The following is an 18,326-nucleotide window of genomic DNA, read 5'->3' on the forward strand; positions in this document are numbered from 1 at the left end:
TGACCACCATCCTTCATGCAAAGGAATCTATCAGAGCTGATCTATGATGCTCCTTAACTGAGTGAGGAGGCAACAATAGAGAGATGTGAGATCTATCATATTCTCCTCACTGGCTATATCCCTGGACTCCTAAATCCTGTTGGAAAACACCAGGAATCAGACTCCAGGAAACAGACCCAGGAATCTGCTACAGCACTGCAGAGCCCTGCCACTAGGCTACCTATAAATAACTTATCTTCCCACCATTCTGCATAATTTGAAAATTGTTTATGTGGTTATTGTGTGAAGGATGCTATCAAACACAATAGTGATTTACTGATGGAAAACAACATACCACTAGTTGAGCCAATATTTAAAATTGTTTGCTTGGAAAAAAGATTTTAATAAGCCAAACATTTTATGCTTTTATAAGAAGCAACTTAAAAAAATATTACCATGATGCCTGAATTGTACATCTGAAGTTTGTCACAAAGCTTTTTAGCCATAAAAATGACTCCAGCAGCAGTACAAGCTATAAAAATATACTGCAATGACCTATTAAAGGCACAACTGCGAACTATACCAATGCAAAGAAAAGAAAGGAAGAATAGCAAGAGGCCAATATGGATCCAACCAGGAGCTCTTTAATGAAAAACAAAAAGGAGTCCTACGGCAAGTGGAAACATGGACAAATTGTTAAGGAGGAGTACAAAGGAATAGCACAAGCATGTAGGGACAAAATCAGAAGGGCTAAGGCACAAAATGAGTTACACCTAGTAAAGGACATAAAAGGCAACAAGAAAGGGTTCTATAAATACAACAGGAGGAAGAGAAAGACTAAGTGAAGCATAGGTCCCCTACTTAGCGGGGACAACATGAAAAAGGCAAAGGTGTTTAATCACTATTTTGCTTCAGTTTCACTAAAAAGGTAACTAGAGGACTACAGAAGGACAAACACGGTACCTAACATTAAAAAGGGGAACAAAGAGGATTTGGGGAATTATAGACCAGTCAGCCTAACTTCAATATACGGAAAGATACTGAAACAAATTATTAAACAATCAGTAAGCATCTAGAGGATAATAGTGTAATAAGGAATCACCAACATGATTTGTCAAGAACAAAGCATGCAAAACCAACCTAATTTCCTCCTTTGACTGGGTTACTGGCCCTGCAGATAGGGCTAGAGTTGTAGACGTGATATGTCTTGATTTTTATTTAGTAAGATTGTTGACAGTCCCACTTGATATTCTCATAAGCAAACTAGAGAAATGCACTCTAAATGGAATTAGTGTAAGATGGGTGTACAACTGATTGAAAAACAAAGAAGTAGTTATCAATGGCTCGCTGGCACATGTAGAGGGCTCCCACAGGGATCGGTCCTGGATCCAGTATTATTCAGTATTTTCATTAATGACTTGGATAACAGAGTGGAGAGTATGCTTATAAAATATGCAGGTAACACCAAGCTGGGAGGGGTGCAAGCACTTCAGAGGACAGGATTAGAATTCAAAATGACCTTTGTAGAACTGGTCTGAAATCAACAAGATGAAATTCAATAAAAACAAGTGCAAAGTACTTCACTTACGAAGGAAAAAAATTAACTGCACAACCATAAAATAGGAAGTAAGTGGCTAGGTGGCAGTACTTCAGAAAATCTGTAGGTTACAGTGGCTCAAACTGAATACAAGTCAATAATATGATGCAGCTGTGAGAAAGGCTAATATTCTGGGGTTTAACAACAGGAGTTGTATATGTAAGACATGGAAGGTAACTGTCCTACTCTACTCAGCACTGGTGAAGCCTCAGCTAGAGTATTGTGTTCAATTCAGGGTACCACACTTAAGGAAAGATGGGGACAAAGTTGAGACAGTCCAGAGGAAAGCAACAAAAATGATAAAAGTTTTCAAAAATCTGGCCTATAAAGAAAGGTTAAAAAAAACTGGGCATGTTTACTCATGAGAAAAGAAGACGGGGAGGGGAGAGACTCATAACAGTCCTCAAATATGTTAAGGGCTGTTAAAAAGAGGACAGGGGCCACTTGTCATGTCTACTGAAGGTAGGACAAGTAGTAAAGGGCTTAATCTGCAGCAAGGGATATCTAAGGTTAGATATTAGGAAAAACTTGCTAACTATAAGGATAGTTAAGCTCTGGAATAGGCTTCCAAGGGAGGTTGTGGAATCCCCATCTGCAACAAATCGGCACAAACTCCCAAAATTGTGAGTTACTGCATTGCCCCTCTCAGGGTCAGCAGGTGAAAGTTTTACTACCGCTAAAATGTGTGACAACACCATGACTTGCCAGATTATCTGCCTTGCAAGCAAACTCGTTAGAACACTCCCAGTTCAAACCTTGCCTTGCCAGTAAGGAACAATGAATCCCAATTGAAGTTCCCCAGAGACATCTCTCAACACCATCCAGCCCTCTTACTGAACACTCACAAAAGTAATTAAATTCGTTGCTCCGTTAAAGAGACAATACACTGCAACCTGTTAGCTTAACTGGTATTAATTCACTCTTCCCTTCAATCAGTGCACTGAACACAGGAAAAATAACGCAAGTTTATTTAACAAAAGGACATAGGATTAAGTGATACCGAGTATAAGGATAGAAAGGGTTACACGCAAACAAGAATAAATATATGCTTCTAAGACTAAAACCTAACGGATTAGATTGTCTTGTTTAAAGGAGTGTTTCTCATCAAGTCTTTTCCACTATGGCTGATCAGAGTCTCTGGCCAGGACCCTTCACAGATCTCATAATGCTCAGTTCCTTTGTCTCTTCAGGTGAAGGATGCCAAAATGGCATTTTCTCTCTCCTTATAAATTCCCAAAGTGCATGGACCCTGCTTCAAGAGGCAGGAAGACTTCCTGGGAGTGCAGTCTCCATCCCCCATTTGTTAAGTGGGGGAAGACTTAAGTGGTCATCTTCCCCCAGGTTGCTCTCCTGATGGCTCTGTTTACCTTGCATGTAAGTGTACCTTCATTCTCTCTGCCTAATGACCAGGCTGGTCAGACAAGCAAATACACATTCCTTTATCTAGGACAGACTGGGCTTATGAATGTGCCAAACACATTTTAAGAACATAAAATTCTAGCACAAATCCATAACTTGGTCTACACACCTCACACATACATCATGCAAAAATATTAAAGATCAGTAAGTTATTAGTTTTCCATGCCATCTTTTGGGCATATCTCATGACAAGCGTGTTAGGTGTGATGAGTATTTCAAGCCTGACAAGAGTTGCTGACAGAGTAGTGAACCACCACTGGGCTTCCGTGTCAAACCATCACTGGAGATTTTTAAGAACAGTTTGGACAAAAACCTGTGAGGAATGGTCTAGGTTGACTTGGTCCTGCCTCCAGTGCTGGGGCCTGGACTTGACCTCTCAAGGTCCCTTCCAACACTACATTTTCATGATTCTATTACCGTCATAGGATAATGTAGGTAATCAAGATATCACTTATTACAGCTTAATTAGTATATTAGCAGTGACATAAAACTGAAGCAGCACAAATGAACTAGAATGATTTTAGAAATAAACTACATGGGAACCATTTACACTTTATGCACTGGGCTCGCTTAGTTAACCTAAAGTGATCATGTGTCACTCGGAGCCAATTCAACAATTTATTGCACTGTGTAGAATCCACTTGCTCCTTGGAATTGTAAATTCTTTGGGTCAGGATTGTGTTATTTAGTAATCAAGTTCTCCAGGGCATCATTCAACTGCCTTAACTCGGAGATCGTCCGTCTTCTTGCAATCCCCTGCCTTGTTCAATATATACCTTCCAACTTAAGGCATGCTTAATTCTGGCATTTCCTAACTTTTGAAGTGCTTAACTTTGCAACTTTAATAATGTTCTTTTAACATAGGTTTTTGGGTGTAATTTTCTAGCTTTTTAAAAAAAAAAAAAAAAAGCAAACTGAAAAAAAAAAACCCACCTAATTTTGTCCTGTGGTTTCATATTGACACTGACATGGGTCATTAGCAGGGCTGGAACCTTTAGATCCACCACACCAAACCTCTGCACAGTCAGGGTGGGAGGGCCTCTGTACTGTAGAACTGCACAGAGACAGACTGCAGTATGCCTCGTAGAGGCAGCAACAGGCTGCCAAGCATAGGGAGAGGAACAGTTTCTGACAGGTCCAAGGAATAATGGAATGACATTGAGCAAACAAAAATTCAGGCTGAATATCAGGGGGATGGAAGGAAAACTCATCTAACAGGGAGATCTGTTAGGCTGTGGAACAGTCTCAAGGAAAGTTGCAGAAACCCCATTGTTTGAGTTACTAAAAATTGGAGAGGAAACACATTAGAATATCCTCTACGGGAAAGTCCTGCACTGGCAGGGGAATAAACACAACTTAACTAAATTCCCTTCCCCATTTCTCATCTTCGATATTTACAATAATGCTAGATTACTAAAGTGAGGGGAGAATGGCACTCCCCAAAAAGCTGCACATTAGATTGCCTTCTCTATTTGCTGCTACCACTGTTACTACAGGGTAAATAATTTGGGGGCCTAGTCTAATATCAACATGGGGTGCACCTCTCAGAGACTGAGAAACCGAAGATAGCACTTTGGGTATCTCTGCTCTCATGCTGCCTGAAATAATGGTGTTAGTTTGTATTGGACTAGAAGAGGATGGTTTGCTTCACCCACAACTAAAATAGACCTTCTACACACACACACACACACAGACCATGGATAAATAATGTGACATATTTGTAACTGAAGCCTGTGCTAAATTAGGAAAATATAAAAATAATTTGTAAGTACACAACGTTCAAAGTTGGTTAGTCTTTGCTGACACCTAGTGAAACTATAAGAATCTTCAATTTATGGCTTTTAAATATCTATAATTCCTCCATGCTCAAAAAAAACACAAATTCATCTCTAAGAGAGACAGAACATCTCTATTCACAACATATTCACTGTAGTCTACATATACTAGTTGGTGCTTAACAATCAAATGTTCACAACTGGAAGCAGTTTAAACAAGTCTGTCAGCAAGGCCCTTTGCAGTAGTTTCTTGGTTTTTGCACGATTCAGGTGCAGCAAACTTGATATCTGTCACTTATCACCCATCTGCTTTTGGAAAGACTTTCTTCACACCAGTGCTAGAGTATTCTTCCGGGGAGGCTGGAAGTCACATAGAGAAAGGTACCATGTGACTTGATGAAGCCTCCTTTTTTCAGAGAGTCCCTTATCCTGCAAACCACTTAACACATCAATATTCCCATTTATATCAATACAATTAATCACATGCTTGACTAAGTGTAGTGCTGGATCAGGGCCCAGAAGAGGATGCTGACCTCTTCTCCAACTAGGGTGACCAGATGTCCCCATTTTATAGACCAATTTTTGGGTCTTTTTCTTATATAGGCTCCTATTACTGCCCACCCCCTGTCCCGATTTTTCACACTTGCTGTCTGGTCACCCTATCTCCAACTCTCTTCCTAGTGACTTTGATTGTGTGGCTGCTAACAAGAACAACAGAAATATTAGATATGAAGCATCTGAGAAACCCTGTTGACTATTCAACGCCTTGGAGCTGTACAAAGAGACAGAATAGCCATTCCACTGAACAATAATTCTCTAGAGCTAACTAGCGACCTCTGGTTAACATGTGGCTCTGTCTTGCCCACATTCAGACAAGAAAATAGACTTTACCAGGTGCCAACATGGGTATAATATTTAATGATGACACACTAGTGCGTTTACAAAGGAGAGGTCTGAGCTGCCCAGGAGGAGCCAAAAGTTGTTTTATAAGGAGAGAAGGGAGGAATGAGCCGCCTGCATTGCTATTTTGTTCGGGTTTTTTTTTTAGGGGAGCGGGGGAAAATGAGGTTGCTTCTCCACAAGAAGAGTGTCTTCCCTGCACATCCAAACCCCAACTGAATTAATTTAGGCTGGGCCTTATGTCTCTGAAGCCCCTACTGTCACTGTAGTATTTAAAAGGGTCTTCCTGCTCCTCTCTCTCGCCCCTTAAAGGTATAGCAACAGGTCCCTGAGAGAGGAAGCTAAGCTGCCCAAGAAAAGCGGATGGTTGTTTCTGAGGAGGGTAAAGGGGAGGGAGCAGTTAGATCACTACGCTAGCCTAGATAGGGACTCTCCCCCTGAGCTCCCCACCCTCACCTGGAGGGATTGAAAGACTGGTTTCTTCGATTCACAGTGAGAAAACAGCCTTAAGAACAGGCAATCAAAAGGGGTTCTACATTCTAGTCATCACTCAGATTTCCATGGTTTGCGTCAGCCGGGAGAGATCCCCCCTCAGTTCAAGGATGCTAGGGAAACTGGCCTCCTGGGGAGAAAGTCCTATTCCTCCATACAATACTCCTGCTCGTAAAATACCATTGTTTGCATAAGCACAAACTTTTCCCACCATCAGAACAGCTTCTGAATGAGGCAAAGAAGCCAAAGCAACTGTTTCTGAAAGTCAGAAGGTGCCCTTCATGTGGTATATGACTCCTGACACAGAGCCACGAGTTGTGACGACTGTGGCCTTGTAGAGGACATTCTGACCGAGGAATTTGGGTCTTCCCCATGAGGTTTAAAGGAAGGTGGAGGATCTTGCTTTAGAAGGTGAACCAATGGTTGTTTCCAAGGAGGAAATGGGGGGAAAGAAGGGGGAGAAAAGGACAGATGAGACCAGTGGTAAAATTTTCCAACACAAATCACTCGGCTCCTAAGTCACTTAAATGCTTTTGTAAAAGTTACCCCAAGGTCCTCCTGTGTGTTCTCTTGGACTGCACCAATCCACATTCAAGAGAACACCTTCAGACAGCAGCATCAAGGTCCAACTTGTTACTCTTCTGCTTCTCAGCAGCTGGTTTAATGCAACGGTTCACAGCCCTCTAATAAGGAATGTAACAAATATTCCCCATTCCCCTGGTCATAAAGCGGGATTACCATACACATGTCTTGGAAGTCATTCAGAAAGACTATCCCATCCAAGTACATTCCATACAAACTCCTAAACAAACCAACCAACAGAAAAAAAAAAGTGTATAGTATTAATAAGTGTGTTCCCTCATCTTCTGAGAACTTTAGTTTATATATGTCTACACAATAAGACTAAATAGTTTACACAGAATGTTTGGCAGAACCACGAGGTTGGTCTAAACCCCCTAGCTTCAGAGAGCTAGGTAATTCCCTCCTTTTCCCAGCCTCCCACACACACGGAACATCAGCTAAAAACAACTTAAAATTCACTCAACCAACCCTTCTAAATTATCCTATACAATTATGAGCTTGTTAAGTTAAAAAAAGCCAGGGACATACTGTACCATATTTAATTGAAGTTTGTGGTTTTAACAGAAAATACAGAGAACAGTAAAAGTGATTAGATGCACATAAGCAAATCTGTTGTGTTTATAGAATTAAAGAAATAGAACAAATACAACTACCTTGTAGAGACCAAAGGAGTCTGACGCTTCCCAAATATTTTCAAATGTGTATATTTTCATAATTATTTGATGTTTTAGTGAACTGAAATGGGTTTCTACAGATATTCATAACTAGTTTGTAATAGGCTTGATACTACTGTACTTTTCCAGCATAATGGTCCACTCTATCATATCAGCAGTAATTGCTAGTCATTTAGTTTTATTAAGGATACTCAATAGGTTTAAGCCAAACAACTTTATTTTATATTAGCCAGGATTTGAAAAGTAAAGTTAAGCTTTGTGTTCTGCTGCTCTTCTAGAGCTCTGAAGCTTGGCTGGGAATAAAAACCTGTTTTGCTGATTTAGTGGCAAAAAAAAAAAAAAAAAAAGTTTCCAAATGTGGTGCTAGCAGCAAATGTCTGGAGAAACATTAATTTCACACACAGACATACACACAAAAACAGTAATTAATCACTGATAGTATTAAAATCCATTACAATGACAAGACACTCAGCTAACCAGAGTAAGGCCAGTCTCTCTCCTCTCTTCCATACCACTAAAGGGTTGTTGAGTATGACCACCAGGTTTTTTGTCTTAAGCACTCATGGGAAGGGTCTCCATTAAACATCAAATCTCTGTACTTCCACACGTTCCATGAACATAGCTGGAACCACGGTATATAGTTACACTCATTTATAGGGTTTCTTTACTTTGGCTTATAAAAAATTGCCTATCCCTTAAAGCATGAAGTGCTTGACCATTAAAATACACAACCCTATATAGGAGAGAAAAGCAAAGCAAACATAGCCTATTCCAATATCTTTTGGAATTTTGATCAGTGGCCTAGACCTAGCCTGCCTGATGTGACAAGAAGAGAAGGAAGAGGCTAGTATGTTATATCAGGATGAAAATTCAGTTAATTTTGAGATTAAGTAGTTTACTTTTTGTAAATGTACTTAAGATTTATAAATACCTTTTACTTGACCAGATTAAAAAATAAACCAAACGTGTTTTTAGGGGAAAAAAATCCTCTACACTACTTGTATGGCCCCCATTCCAGCAGTATCTGAGCACCTCACAAAACCCACATGAGGTAGGGAGGTCATCTTATAGTTGGAGAACTGAGGCACAGAAACACTGAGTGACTTGGCAAAGGTCACACCGGAAGTCTGTGAACAAGGAACTGAACCTAGATCTTCCAAGTCCCAGGCTAGCACCGTAAAGTCTGTATTATCCTTCCTCTCTGAAGGCACACGTTTTTCCCTAGTGTTGATGTCAAGGAGGAATGATGAAGTGGTAAACACATTTAAACCTGATAGGATTTTTCAAAATCCTACACTACACTATTGTTATCATATCAAATAACTGAAGTGACACAGAAAATGGGACAGAACAAAATCTACTTAACCATACAAATGCAGCCTTACTTTCATTATATTGTTTAGAAAACATCTTATATGAATTGGCATTTGCAACTGAACTGTTTCTTTATAACAGAAAAATTAAAGTATTGTGAGCTTCATTAAAAAGGTGCTACGATTAATCCACAATTACTCTATTACTACACTTCTATCCCAATATAACACGAATTCGGATATAACGCGGTAAAGCAATGCTCGGGGGGGGGGGGGGGGAGAGACGGACGGTTGCCCACTCTGGTGGATCAAAGCAAGTTTGATATAACGCGGTTTCACCTATAATGCGATAAGATTTTTTGGCTCCCGAGGACAGCATTATATCGAGGTAGAGGTGTACTTTTTCCATTGTTTGTTTATACAAAATAGCTCAACTCTGCTGCAACATCTTTAAAAAAAAAATGCAGTCTGCAACTCAGCTACATATGTACGTGGTCTACAATGGATTTAGGTTATGAGAAAATGCTCTTGGCTCATAATCTGAATTTAAAGCCAACGGTGTAGTTTTCTATGCTTCCTACTTACCACATTTTTGAAATCTTCTTCTGCTTCATCAAATTTTCCTTGCTTAAGAAGTAAATGGCCTCTCTGTAATCTTGCCTGAAATGGAACAGTAACCATTTTTGTACTTTACTCTGTTCTTATTTGTAGTCAAAAAGAAAAATTAAAACCCAATCTCCCCAAATTTAATAAAATGGAAAATTTCACCCCCGATCCACATATAGCAAACTGAACCAAAAGGAGATATGAAGGTGTCTGCTCTCTCCATCCCTTTCCTACATTGTGTTCTTACAAGAGCAGCTTTAGCAAAAATGATTATGGTTTTCTGCATCAGGGTTTTAGACCAGTAATTACCTATCATTGCAAATGTACGGGTAGCTTCAGTTACCACCCAAACTCCTCCATCAGAGGACTGTAGCAAGAAAAACAACTGTCAACTTGTAAGATAGCTAGTCAACACTGTTACGCTGTTTTGATTTTCTTAATTCACAGCTTTTTCAACAGATTGCAGCAAAGGGTAGGGAAGTCCTTATTGTTAATACTTCTATTAACCTGAAAATTTAATGAGGACTCTTTAGCAGAAGCCACTGTAAAAGTCAGTGCAGATTATTTTGGAAGGATCCTAACTGAAATTTTGATTATTCAGGATAAGAAAGTTTTCATGCAAGTTAATTTAGAAGAGCTATTAATGTTAAGACTTGCAGTCACCCTTTCTTAAATAAGTTAGTTAAATAAAAATCTAATGACTACAAGACAATTTATTGCCAGTAACATTGTTAAACTAGTCCTGGGACTTTAAAGATAGTTCTTATACCAAATGTTTTAATCTGGTGGGGAGGAGAGGAAGAGAGAAACTCCTTCCATTTGTTCACTAGAACAAGGTCATTTAAAAGGCATCATTTTGTTGTAAAATTACCATATACACTCGTTCATAAGCCGAATATTTTTGGTAAAAAAGTGACGCATCAAAGAGCGGGGGTCTGCTTATAAACGGGTCTACACCAAAATTTGATGATTTTAAACTATGGAATCATTGAATTGACTATCTAATACATTATCATTTTGTTTACCTGAAGCGTCTGCAGGCATGGAGCCCCTCAGCTCCCTGTTGCCGCGATTCACTGTTCCCAGCTAATGGGAGCTGCAGGAAGTCCTGCAGTCCCATTGGCTGGGAATAGCGAAACACGACCAGAGGGAACTGAGGGGCTCCATGCCTGCAGACGCTCCAGGTAAACAAAACGTCCCGACCCACCAGCAGCTTACCCTGACGGGCCAGGAGCCAAAGTTTTCCAACCCCTGAAATATAGGGTCGGCTTATGAAAGGGTCATACAGTTTTTTTGCTATTTTTACCTATCCATTGGGGGGGGGGGGTCGGCTTATAAACGAATGGGTTAATGAACGAGTATATATTTAATCTCTTAAAGGAGAGAATGTGTCAAATTTGTCATAGTAACAAATATATAAAAACAAACAAGGTGGGGGACTTAATATCTTTTATTGGACCAACTTCTGTGGTGAGAGAGACAAGCTTTTAAGCTCCACAGAGCTCTTCTTCAGGTCAGGAAAAGGTACTCTGAGTGTGAGAGCTAAATACAAGGTCTAACATTTAACTACATACTCTGTTCCATCTTGTATTTAGGTGTGACACTCTGAGTAACTTACATAGATCTCTTCAGGTCTGAGAAAGCTCGAAAGTTGTCCCTTTCACTAACAGAAGTCGGTCCAATAAAATATATTACCTCATACATCTTGTGTCTTTAATATCCTGGGACCAACATGGCTACAACAACACCGTAAACATTATATAAACTATCATTTTTGCTAAGAAAAATAGATAGTCAATCTTTACCTTTCAAACTGTGTGCAACTCAATCTTTCCAAATAGTTATTTTTAAAATTTGAGGAGATAATCTGCAGTTCAGAACAAAACATTGGGTAGCAGGTAGGGAGGCTGGTCAAATGGCTAATTCCAACTTCAGAAATCTCCCACTAACTAGCCTCTAAGAGCTTTGGTAAAGTAGGCGGTAATCCTAAAAAGTAACTTATTTCTTGATTTGGCAACCAATTTTACTGCTTATAAATGACTCATAGTTAAGGCTGCGAGTTTGTCATGGAGGTCATGGAAGTCATGGATTCTGTGACTTTCCATGACCTGCATGACTTCTGCAGTGGCCGATGTGCCTGGCTCAGGGACAACTCAGGCAGCCCCTGCACCAGGCGCACCGGCCGCTGCTGGGGCAGTCTCGGCCCACCATGCACCCGCGCCCCCCACACTCCCCAGGCAACAGAGTTTGTGTGGGGGAGAGGATAGGGGGTTGGGGCATGGGACAGGGTAAGGCGGGCTCTGGGCAATGATTACCTGGGGGGCTCCCCGGAAGCGACAACATCCCCCTCGCTCAGCTGCTTGGCAGAGGCGTGGCCACGCAGTTCTGCGGGCTGCCTCTGCCCAGAGCACTGGCTTTGCAGCTCTCATTGGCTGGGAACCACAGCCAATGGGAGATGTGGGGGTGGTGCCTGGAGGCAGAGGCAGCGCAGAGAGCTGCCTGGCCACGCTTCCGTCTAGCAGCTGAGCGAGGGGGATGTTGTCGCTTCTGGGGAGCTCCCAGGTAAGCGCCACCCAGAGACTGCCTCAACCTGTCCCGTGCCCCAACCCCCTGTCCCCTCCCACACCCAAACTCTGCTGCTGCTGCTGGAAAGGAAGGCGTGGATCCAGGTAGGGAGCTTGCCAGCCCCCACGCCCTCCCCCCTCCAGCACCTGCAGGGCCCCTGGACAAGCCCCTCCCCCCAAGTTTTATTCACAGGTATTTTTAGTAAAAGTCATGGACAGGTCACAGGCCATGACTTTTTGTTTATTGCCCATGACCTGTCTGTGACTTTTACTAAAAATACCCGTGAATAAAACTTAGCCTTACTCATAGTTCATTACAAACCCTTAGATATGCTAGCAGAGGATTTGCGCATTTTACTATAGGCCAGGTATAAAGTTAAAAGTTAGAATGAGACGAGACTAGTCTCTCTCTCAGCCAATGTAAGAGTGTTCAATATAGTACATGCACTAGTATCTTGTGGTATCTAATTTTAAACTTCCTGAAATATGGGGTATTAAATTCTCTTTTTTATTATACCACCAGCTAAAAAAGACACTGCCTTATAAACAAAACAGGAAAACAAAAAGGAACACCATTTTCTTTTACCCTGAAGGAATCCTGAGAAAGCATTACTTACTGATGTGAAATCCTGCTTTAGTTCAACCACTTTACTTAAATCACGAATTGCAGCTTTAGATTTGCCCATGGCCAAATACACTGTGGCTCTTCTATAATAGGCAATGTAGTTATCAGAGTCTCCTTCTGCAAGCAAAGAATAAATAATCAGAACACCGCCTCAATGTAATTTGATTACAGCTAAGCTGTAATCATAATAATAACAGCATTAATTGTCAAATTGCTTAAAATCAGGTATATTTAACAATTAGCAAAAGTAACATTTGTACACAGTAATATTTTACATCTCATGTAATTTGCTTATGTTAACATTATTGAAAATAGAGAGGATGTGAACATATATTAGCAATGTTACTAAGGGTTTTGAAGGTGAATGTGTAAGGATATTTCAGCTCTGCAGTGGAGTTAAGCTAAAACATACTAAACCTTTTTATCTCAAACTGCAGGCCTACTTTTGGACGTGTATTTAATGCTTTCACTGTTTGCCATGGTCCCTACATCTGATACTGGATGCACAAAATAAGGAAGCCATACACATCATTCCACTAATGACCAACATTATAGATAGTCCAATGTTTTCATAACTTTATAATTTACATATAGACAGTAGCAACTTCATTTTTCCATTTAACTTTAAGACATGTACTGAATTGTTATTTCTATCCCAATGGAAGACAGACATTTAGGGGGCTGGAGACAGAGATATTAGCCTAGTATCAAGGTGATGCCCGTGATGGAACTACGTGACTCTGCGGCTCCATTCCAGTGTTCTTTGACAACGCTGTTCAGCATACGTTCACTCTTGTTTGAATCCCACCATGCTGACCAGCTTTGGAAACCCATTTGAGGAACTTCTGGGGACATTTCTCTGAAAGGATACAGGAAAATAATGCGATGCCCTTAGCTCTGAGATGAGGATAATAGTGATGGGACCACAGTCTACTCACTAGTAAACTGTATCTTCTACTTCTAAAGGACACTAAACTTTTTAATGTATTATTAAAACAAATCCAGGGTTTGGATACAAGAATAAAAGCTGAAGCACAAAATAGATATGTATGACCCTCACTTAGTAGATCTTAAGGGTAAAATGCAAAGTTTAGCAAATGAATCTAAGAACACTGTTGTAAAACTTCAAAGCATGCAATTGAGCTTCATAGCTTACCTGTTATCAGCAGTATTCCAGATGCTGTCATACCAAGGAGAGATTTTCTCCTTTTCCTTCTACAATCATTTGTCTACCAAAGTGGAAAAATGACAGCAGTCTAAAGGTTACTTACTTTCTACCTTGATGATGAAGGCCACTCTCTGCACTGGTGCTATGGACTTCTACATTTATTTTGATTATCCAAAACAAAATAGTCATCAGTTACCACAGACTACATATCCCATTACAAAATTAGATTATGTAAAAAATCTAGAGCTTAAGTTATACACATAATTCTTACACCTAGCAAAATACACTATTCACACACACAAAATATTAAAGGTTAAAACAACCCAGGCAGGAGAGAGCTGCCCCACCAAGTTTTGTTCCATGACCAGATACAAAACTTCTGGCAGCAGAAGATGGTTTTGTCTCAGAGTCCCCAGTACAGCAATGAATAGCTCGGATATCCATAGAGAGAACACATAATCAGTCACAGCCTGAAGGATATGTTAAGATCCAGAATGGAGTAAAGCAGGAAGCAGCTTGCTTTTTACCATGTTAGATGTCTGCAACAGGAACATTGCAATGGCTGAACAAAAAAAAAAAAAAAAAAAAAAAAAAAAAAAAAAAAAAGCTATTGTCCACATTTTATTCCTATCATCCAAAGCAAGCAAAAAGCTTGGAGAAATAAGAGGCTCTTTGCTTGTTAACAAAAAATATGCAGGTAGTCTTACTGCACCTGGCAAAGTTACCTTAAGTAACGTGTAAGTTATACTTCCCCGAAAAATTTTTCGGAAAAGTTGAATATCCAAAAAGTACACACAATAAAAGATTTGGAAGGTGAAGATTAGGTAACTAAGCTCAAGGTTGCTCCTGTATTAGTTACTCCAATGGGATAAAATTATCAAAACAGTCATTGAGTCCTTTTTGATGGGACTCTTATCATATGAAACACAGAAGGTTAACCCACTAAGCTTTAGACAACTAATCTCACACATGTAAACTTGAGTTTTGTTTTCCTTTCCAGCCAACAAATTCAAGTTTTACCCCAGTAGCAATGAAGAATTACTAACCCCTAGTCACATACAGTGAAGAGATTAGTATTAATGTCACTACATATTTCAAAACAAACCCAATAAAAGTTTAAATTCACTTATAACCATGAAGTGTAATTGGATGGTATAATCTAGAATTAAAGTTTCCCCACTCTCCTACTTTGATGAATGATAGTTTATCCAAACCAAACTGAAAGCAAATACTAACAGCCAACAATATTTAGACACACATGCTGTCTGCACACTCTTGCATGTAGTCCTGAATGAAAATTAAAATCTCAAGTCTGATATTACTGCAAGTGCACACATGGATATTTATTCTTTTCACAATCACAAAATTCTACATTTTGTTATATTGTGTAATTAATTCCATTTGGAAAAGTCTGAGTGGAAAACTGTAGTATGTATTCATCCTATACAATAGTGTGAATAACATGAAAATCAGACATTGGCAGCAGGGAAGAACAGAACTAACAGTAGGGTGACTATATTTCCCTATGCTGAATATGGGACACCTGGTAAAATTACTAGTATTCAAGCAAGTTCAACAGCAATCAGAACTATGTAGTACAAACATTCAAATTAACATGAAGTTGACTGAACCTCTTAAAAAGCAATACTGCCTAGTTGGATTCTTTTTATTTATCTTATCTTTAAGGCTTTAGGGTTCACACACACCCATCCCCTCTCTCCCCCCCCCCCCCCACACGGGGAGAGCTAACACCTCCAGGCTGCTGTTGGCCACCGACATAACCCAGCCTCCCCGTCTACAGCACAGGCAGGAAGGGATTAAGCCCTAAGGATGCATTGTGCATCAGGGCCCAGGGAACCTGACTGCAGGGGCTTCAGCAAACCTGGCCAGAGAGGTGGCTCAGCAGTGGAGGGTGCCTAGGGGATGGAGCAGCCCCGCGCTTCCTGAGGGCATGACCCAGGGTGGCAGGGTGCAGGTAAGAGGGTGCTAAGCCCCTCCCCCAGGTGCTGCTGTTGAACCTGCCGGGTCGGGGCACGAACAGTCTGGGAAATGCTTCCCCACTCCCTCCCTCTCCCCTGCCACTCCAGAGCTTAGCTGAGGGGTGGGGAGGCTCCCCCATGCCAGCGCTGTGCGGGGCTTTGGCACATGCAGGGCTCGGCTCCTCCTGGCCAGCGCCCCGGGCCAAAGGGTCTTGAGTTTTCCCGGGGCGCCGGCCCAGCCAGAGCTAATGGGGGAAGGAAGGAGCCTGCCGGCCAGGGTATTGGTGAGCTGAGCATTCCAACCAGGGGCTGGTTCTCCACACAGTGCTGGGAGCAGGACACACCCCGCCAGGGGAGCTATGGAGGAGCAGGGGGGCTGGGGTTTAAAGGGGCAAAGCATGGAGAAGACAGCAAGAGGGGGATCATGTAAAAGGCTGACGGGTGAGCAGCAGAGATGACACGTAACCAGCTGGTGCCTGCCTGCACTCACCAGCCATCGCAGCTTGCAACAGCCAGCCAGAAACAGTTACAGTTTCTCTTAAATCAGGAAGATTACCCCACCCAAGGAATATGTAGTATTTTTAAAAGGTATGTAATTGATTTTTTTTATGGGGCTGGAGGGGAGGGTAGAGGAAGAAAACAGGGATAAGTCCCTCCCCATCTCACCCCACCTTCCCAAACAGCCCCCCCCCTTTTTTTTTTGTTAACTTGGTTTTCTTTTCTAATCTTGAAAAGACAATAGCAGGGACATGTTATCAGATTATACCCAGGGTGCCCAACCTAAGGCCCATGGACCATACAAGGCCAACAGCCTGCTTCAAAACAATATACTAACAGCAGATTCTTTAGCATTTTGTCATCATGTTTATACAAGTGGGTAAACAGACAGTACTGTACCTAGAAACAGCCAATCTAAATACATGCAAAACAAGCTGCACTTAAAACATAAATCAATACAGATGAGTAAATCTTATTAGAATATGTAAAATCTGTTTGGCCTACACAACATTGTGCTTAGGTTTATGTGCCCTCCTATGTAATACAGTTGGGCACCATGGGATTATACTAATCCAGGTGGTTACAAGCAGTTAGTTTGCCTCATGCTTTGCAACACCTCCCAGGCTTGGTGTTCACATACTCTATGGCTGTTCTAGGTTGGAGCTCTGATCCTGGAATTTTCCACACCCATGTGGGGTCCCATTTGCTGCATCCAGGAGGTCAGTAGGGCTCCATGTAGTCCCACATGGGCATGGCAGTCCACCCACACATTGTGAATTGGGGGCTTATTAATTAAGCAAATTATGAGGAAGAGTGAAGGATAGAGCATTTCAATACAAAAATCCTGCACCACAAGCACAGTCAAATAATTTTATCTTCAGATACACACCTATAGCAGCATGGAAGTGAGACAAGGCATCAGCTAGCTGTCCAGCGGCCAATAACTTCTTGCCCATTTCAAGTTGTTTTTCTACTTCAGCATTTATTCCACATTCGACTCCTAAAATAGAAGGGTCAACATTTTTAATCACAATTTGAGTCTAGCAAAGTTGACACTACCAAAAAAGGATGGATAGTGTTCTCTCTCCCTCCCTCCATAATACATAAAAATCATAAGGGACAGTTCATAGTTTGTTACCAGGCAAGAGCTCCCTACCCGAAAAATATATGGCTGATACAGAAGCACATGAAAACAATATGCTACATTTCTCAATACTGAGACAGCATTCAGCTTCCTTTCAGACTTAACTCTTCTGCCTCTCCACCCCAAAGATCTAGTTATAATGAAGAAAGTCTAAATACTGTAAGCCACCATTTTAAAAGCAGTTGTTGAATATGCATCACTAACTACATTCTACCTAGCTTTTGCACATACAAGATTCGCTACATCCAAATAAGGTAGCAAAATACATTGTCCTCTCCTGTTGTAATTAAAATCCTAAATACAAGGATCACATACTGTGCATAACAGAATAAACATGAGCAGTTATTTTTTAATATTAAATTTAGTTCAATAACCTGATCATGAAAGCGTGAGGGATAACTTCGTATTCTCTTCACTGAGTGTCCACACAGAAATTTTTGAAGTTCCCTTTAACTTTATTTCATGCTCTTTTATTTAAGGATCTTTACAAATTCAAGTCCTAAATACAGGTTCTCATGCATATTTTGATATTATAAATGGAATTTAAACAAACACTGACGAGAATAGTGTTTCATATTCCAAGACAAACTGTTTGCCAGGAGTCACACTTTCCATATGTAATATTCAAGTACAGTAACTCCTATAGAGCAAGGTTGTACAAGAGACATGTCAGCCCCTAGTGTTTTATGAAACGTGAACAAAGCCAAGCACTTTCCATCACCTAGGCAGTATAATTATTACAGTATAATCTGTGTTTATAATTGTTATTGCTGCAGAGACTCTGCATCTAATCCTGCTTCCATTGAAATCAATGGTGAAACGCCAATCAACTGCATGGTGCGGGATCAAACCTAGCATGTGTAGTGGTGAAACGCATTTCCTTACATCATTTTTAAATGTGGTTCCTTTTAATTTAATTGACTGTCCCTTATTCTTCTATCTTTAGAAAAGGTTTAGACATCTGTATGTATGTATGGTATCCACAGCTACATAAGAGAGGCTTTAGAACAT

At 40.7% G+C, this 18,326-nt stretch overlaps 1 protein-coding gene across 7 annotated transcripts in view; it reads right to left on the minus strand.

Moving 5' to 3' along the window:
* Nucleotides 1–18,326, minus strand: part of DNAJC3 (DnaJ heat shock protein family (Hsp40) member C3) — an 81,841-nt gene that overhangs the window by 36,934 nt on the left and 26,581 nt on the right. For 5 of the 7 annotated variants that reach the window (XR_010597728.1, XM_065581054.1, XM_065581053.1 and 2 more), the window contains 3 exons: nucleotides 17,061–17,171; nucleotides 12,519–12,643; nucleotides 9,317–9,391 (listed from right to left, as the gene is read on the minus strand). Coding sequence is in view for 6 of the 7 variants with exons in the window: in XM_065581054.1 (XP_065437126.1) it covers nucleotides 9,317–9,391; nucleotides 12,519–12,643; nucleotides 17,061–17,171 (311 nt within the window). In the remaining variant the exon portion in view is untranslated. Of the gene's footprint in view, nucleotides 1–9,316; nucleotides 9,392–12,518; nucleotides 12,644–13,682; nucleotides 13,756–17,060; nucleotides 17,172–18,326 lie in introns of all 7 variants that reach the window. The other 2 variants (XM_065581057.1, XM_065581056.1) reach the window with 1 other exon arrangement.

The sequence above is a fragment of the Chrysemys picta genome, chromosome 1 (genome assembly GCF_011386835.1).
Source record: "Chrysemys picta bellii isolate R12L10 chromosome 1, ASM1138683v2, whole genome shotgun sequence".
Lineage (NCBI taxonomy): Eukaryota > Metazoa > Chordata > Testudines > Emydidae > Chrysemys > Chrysemys picta.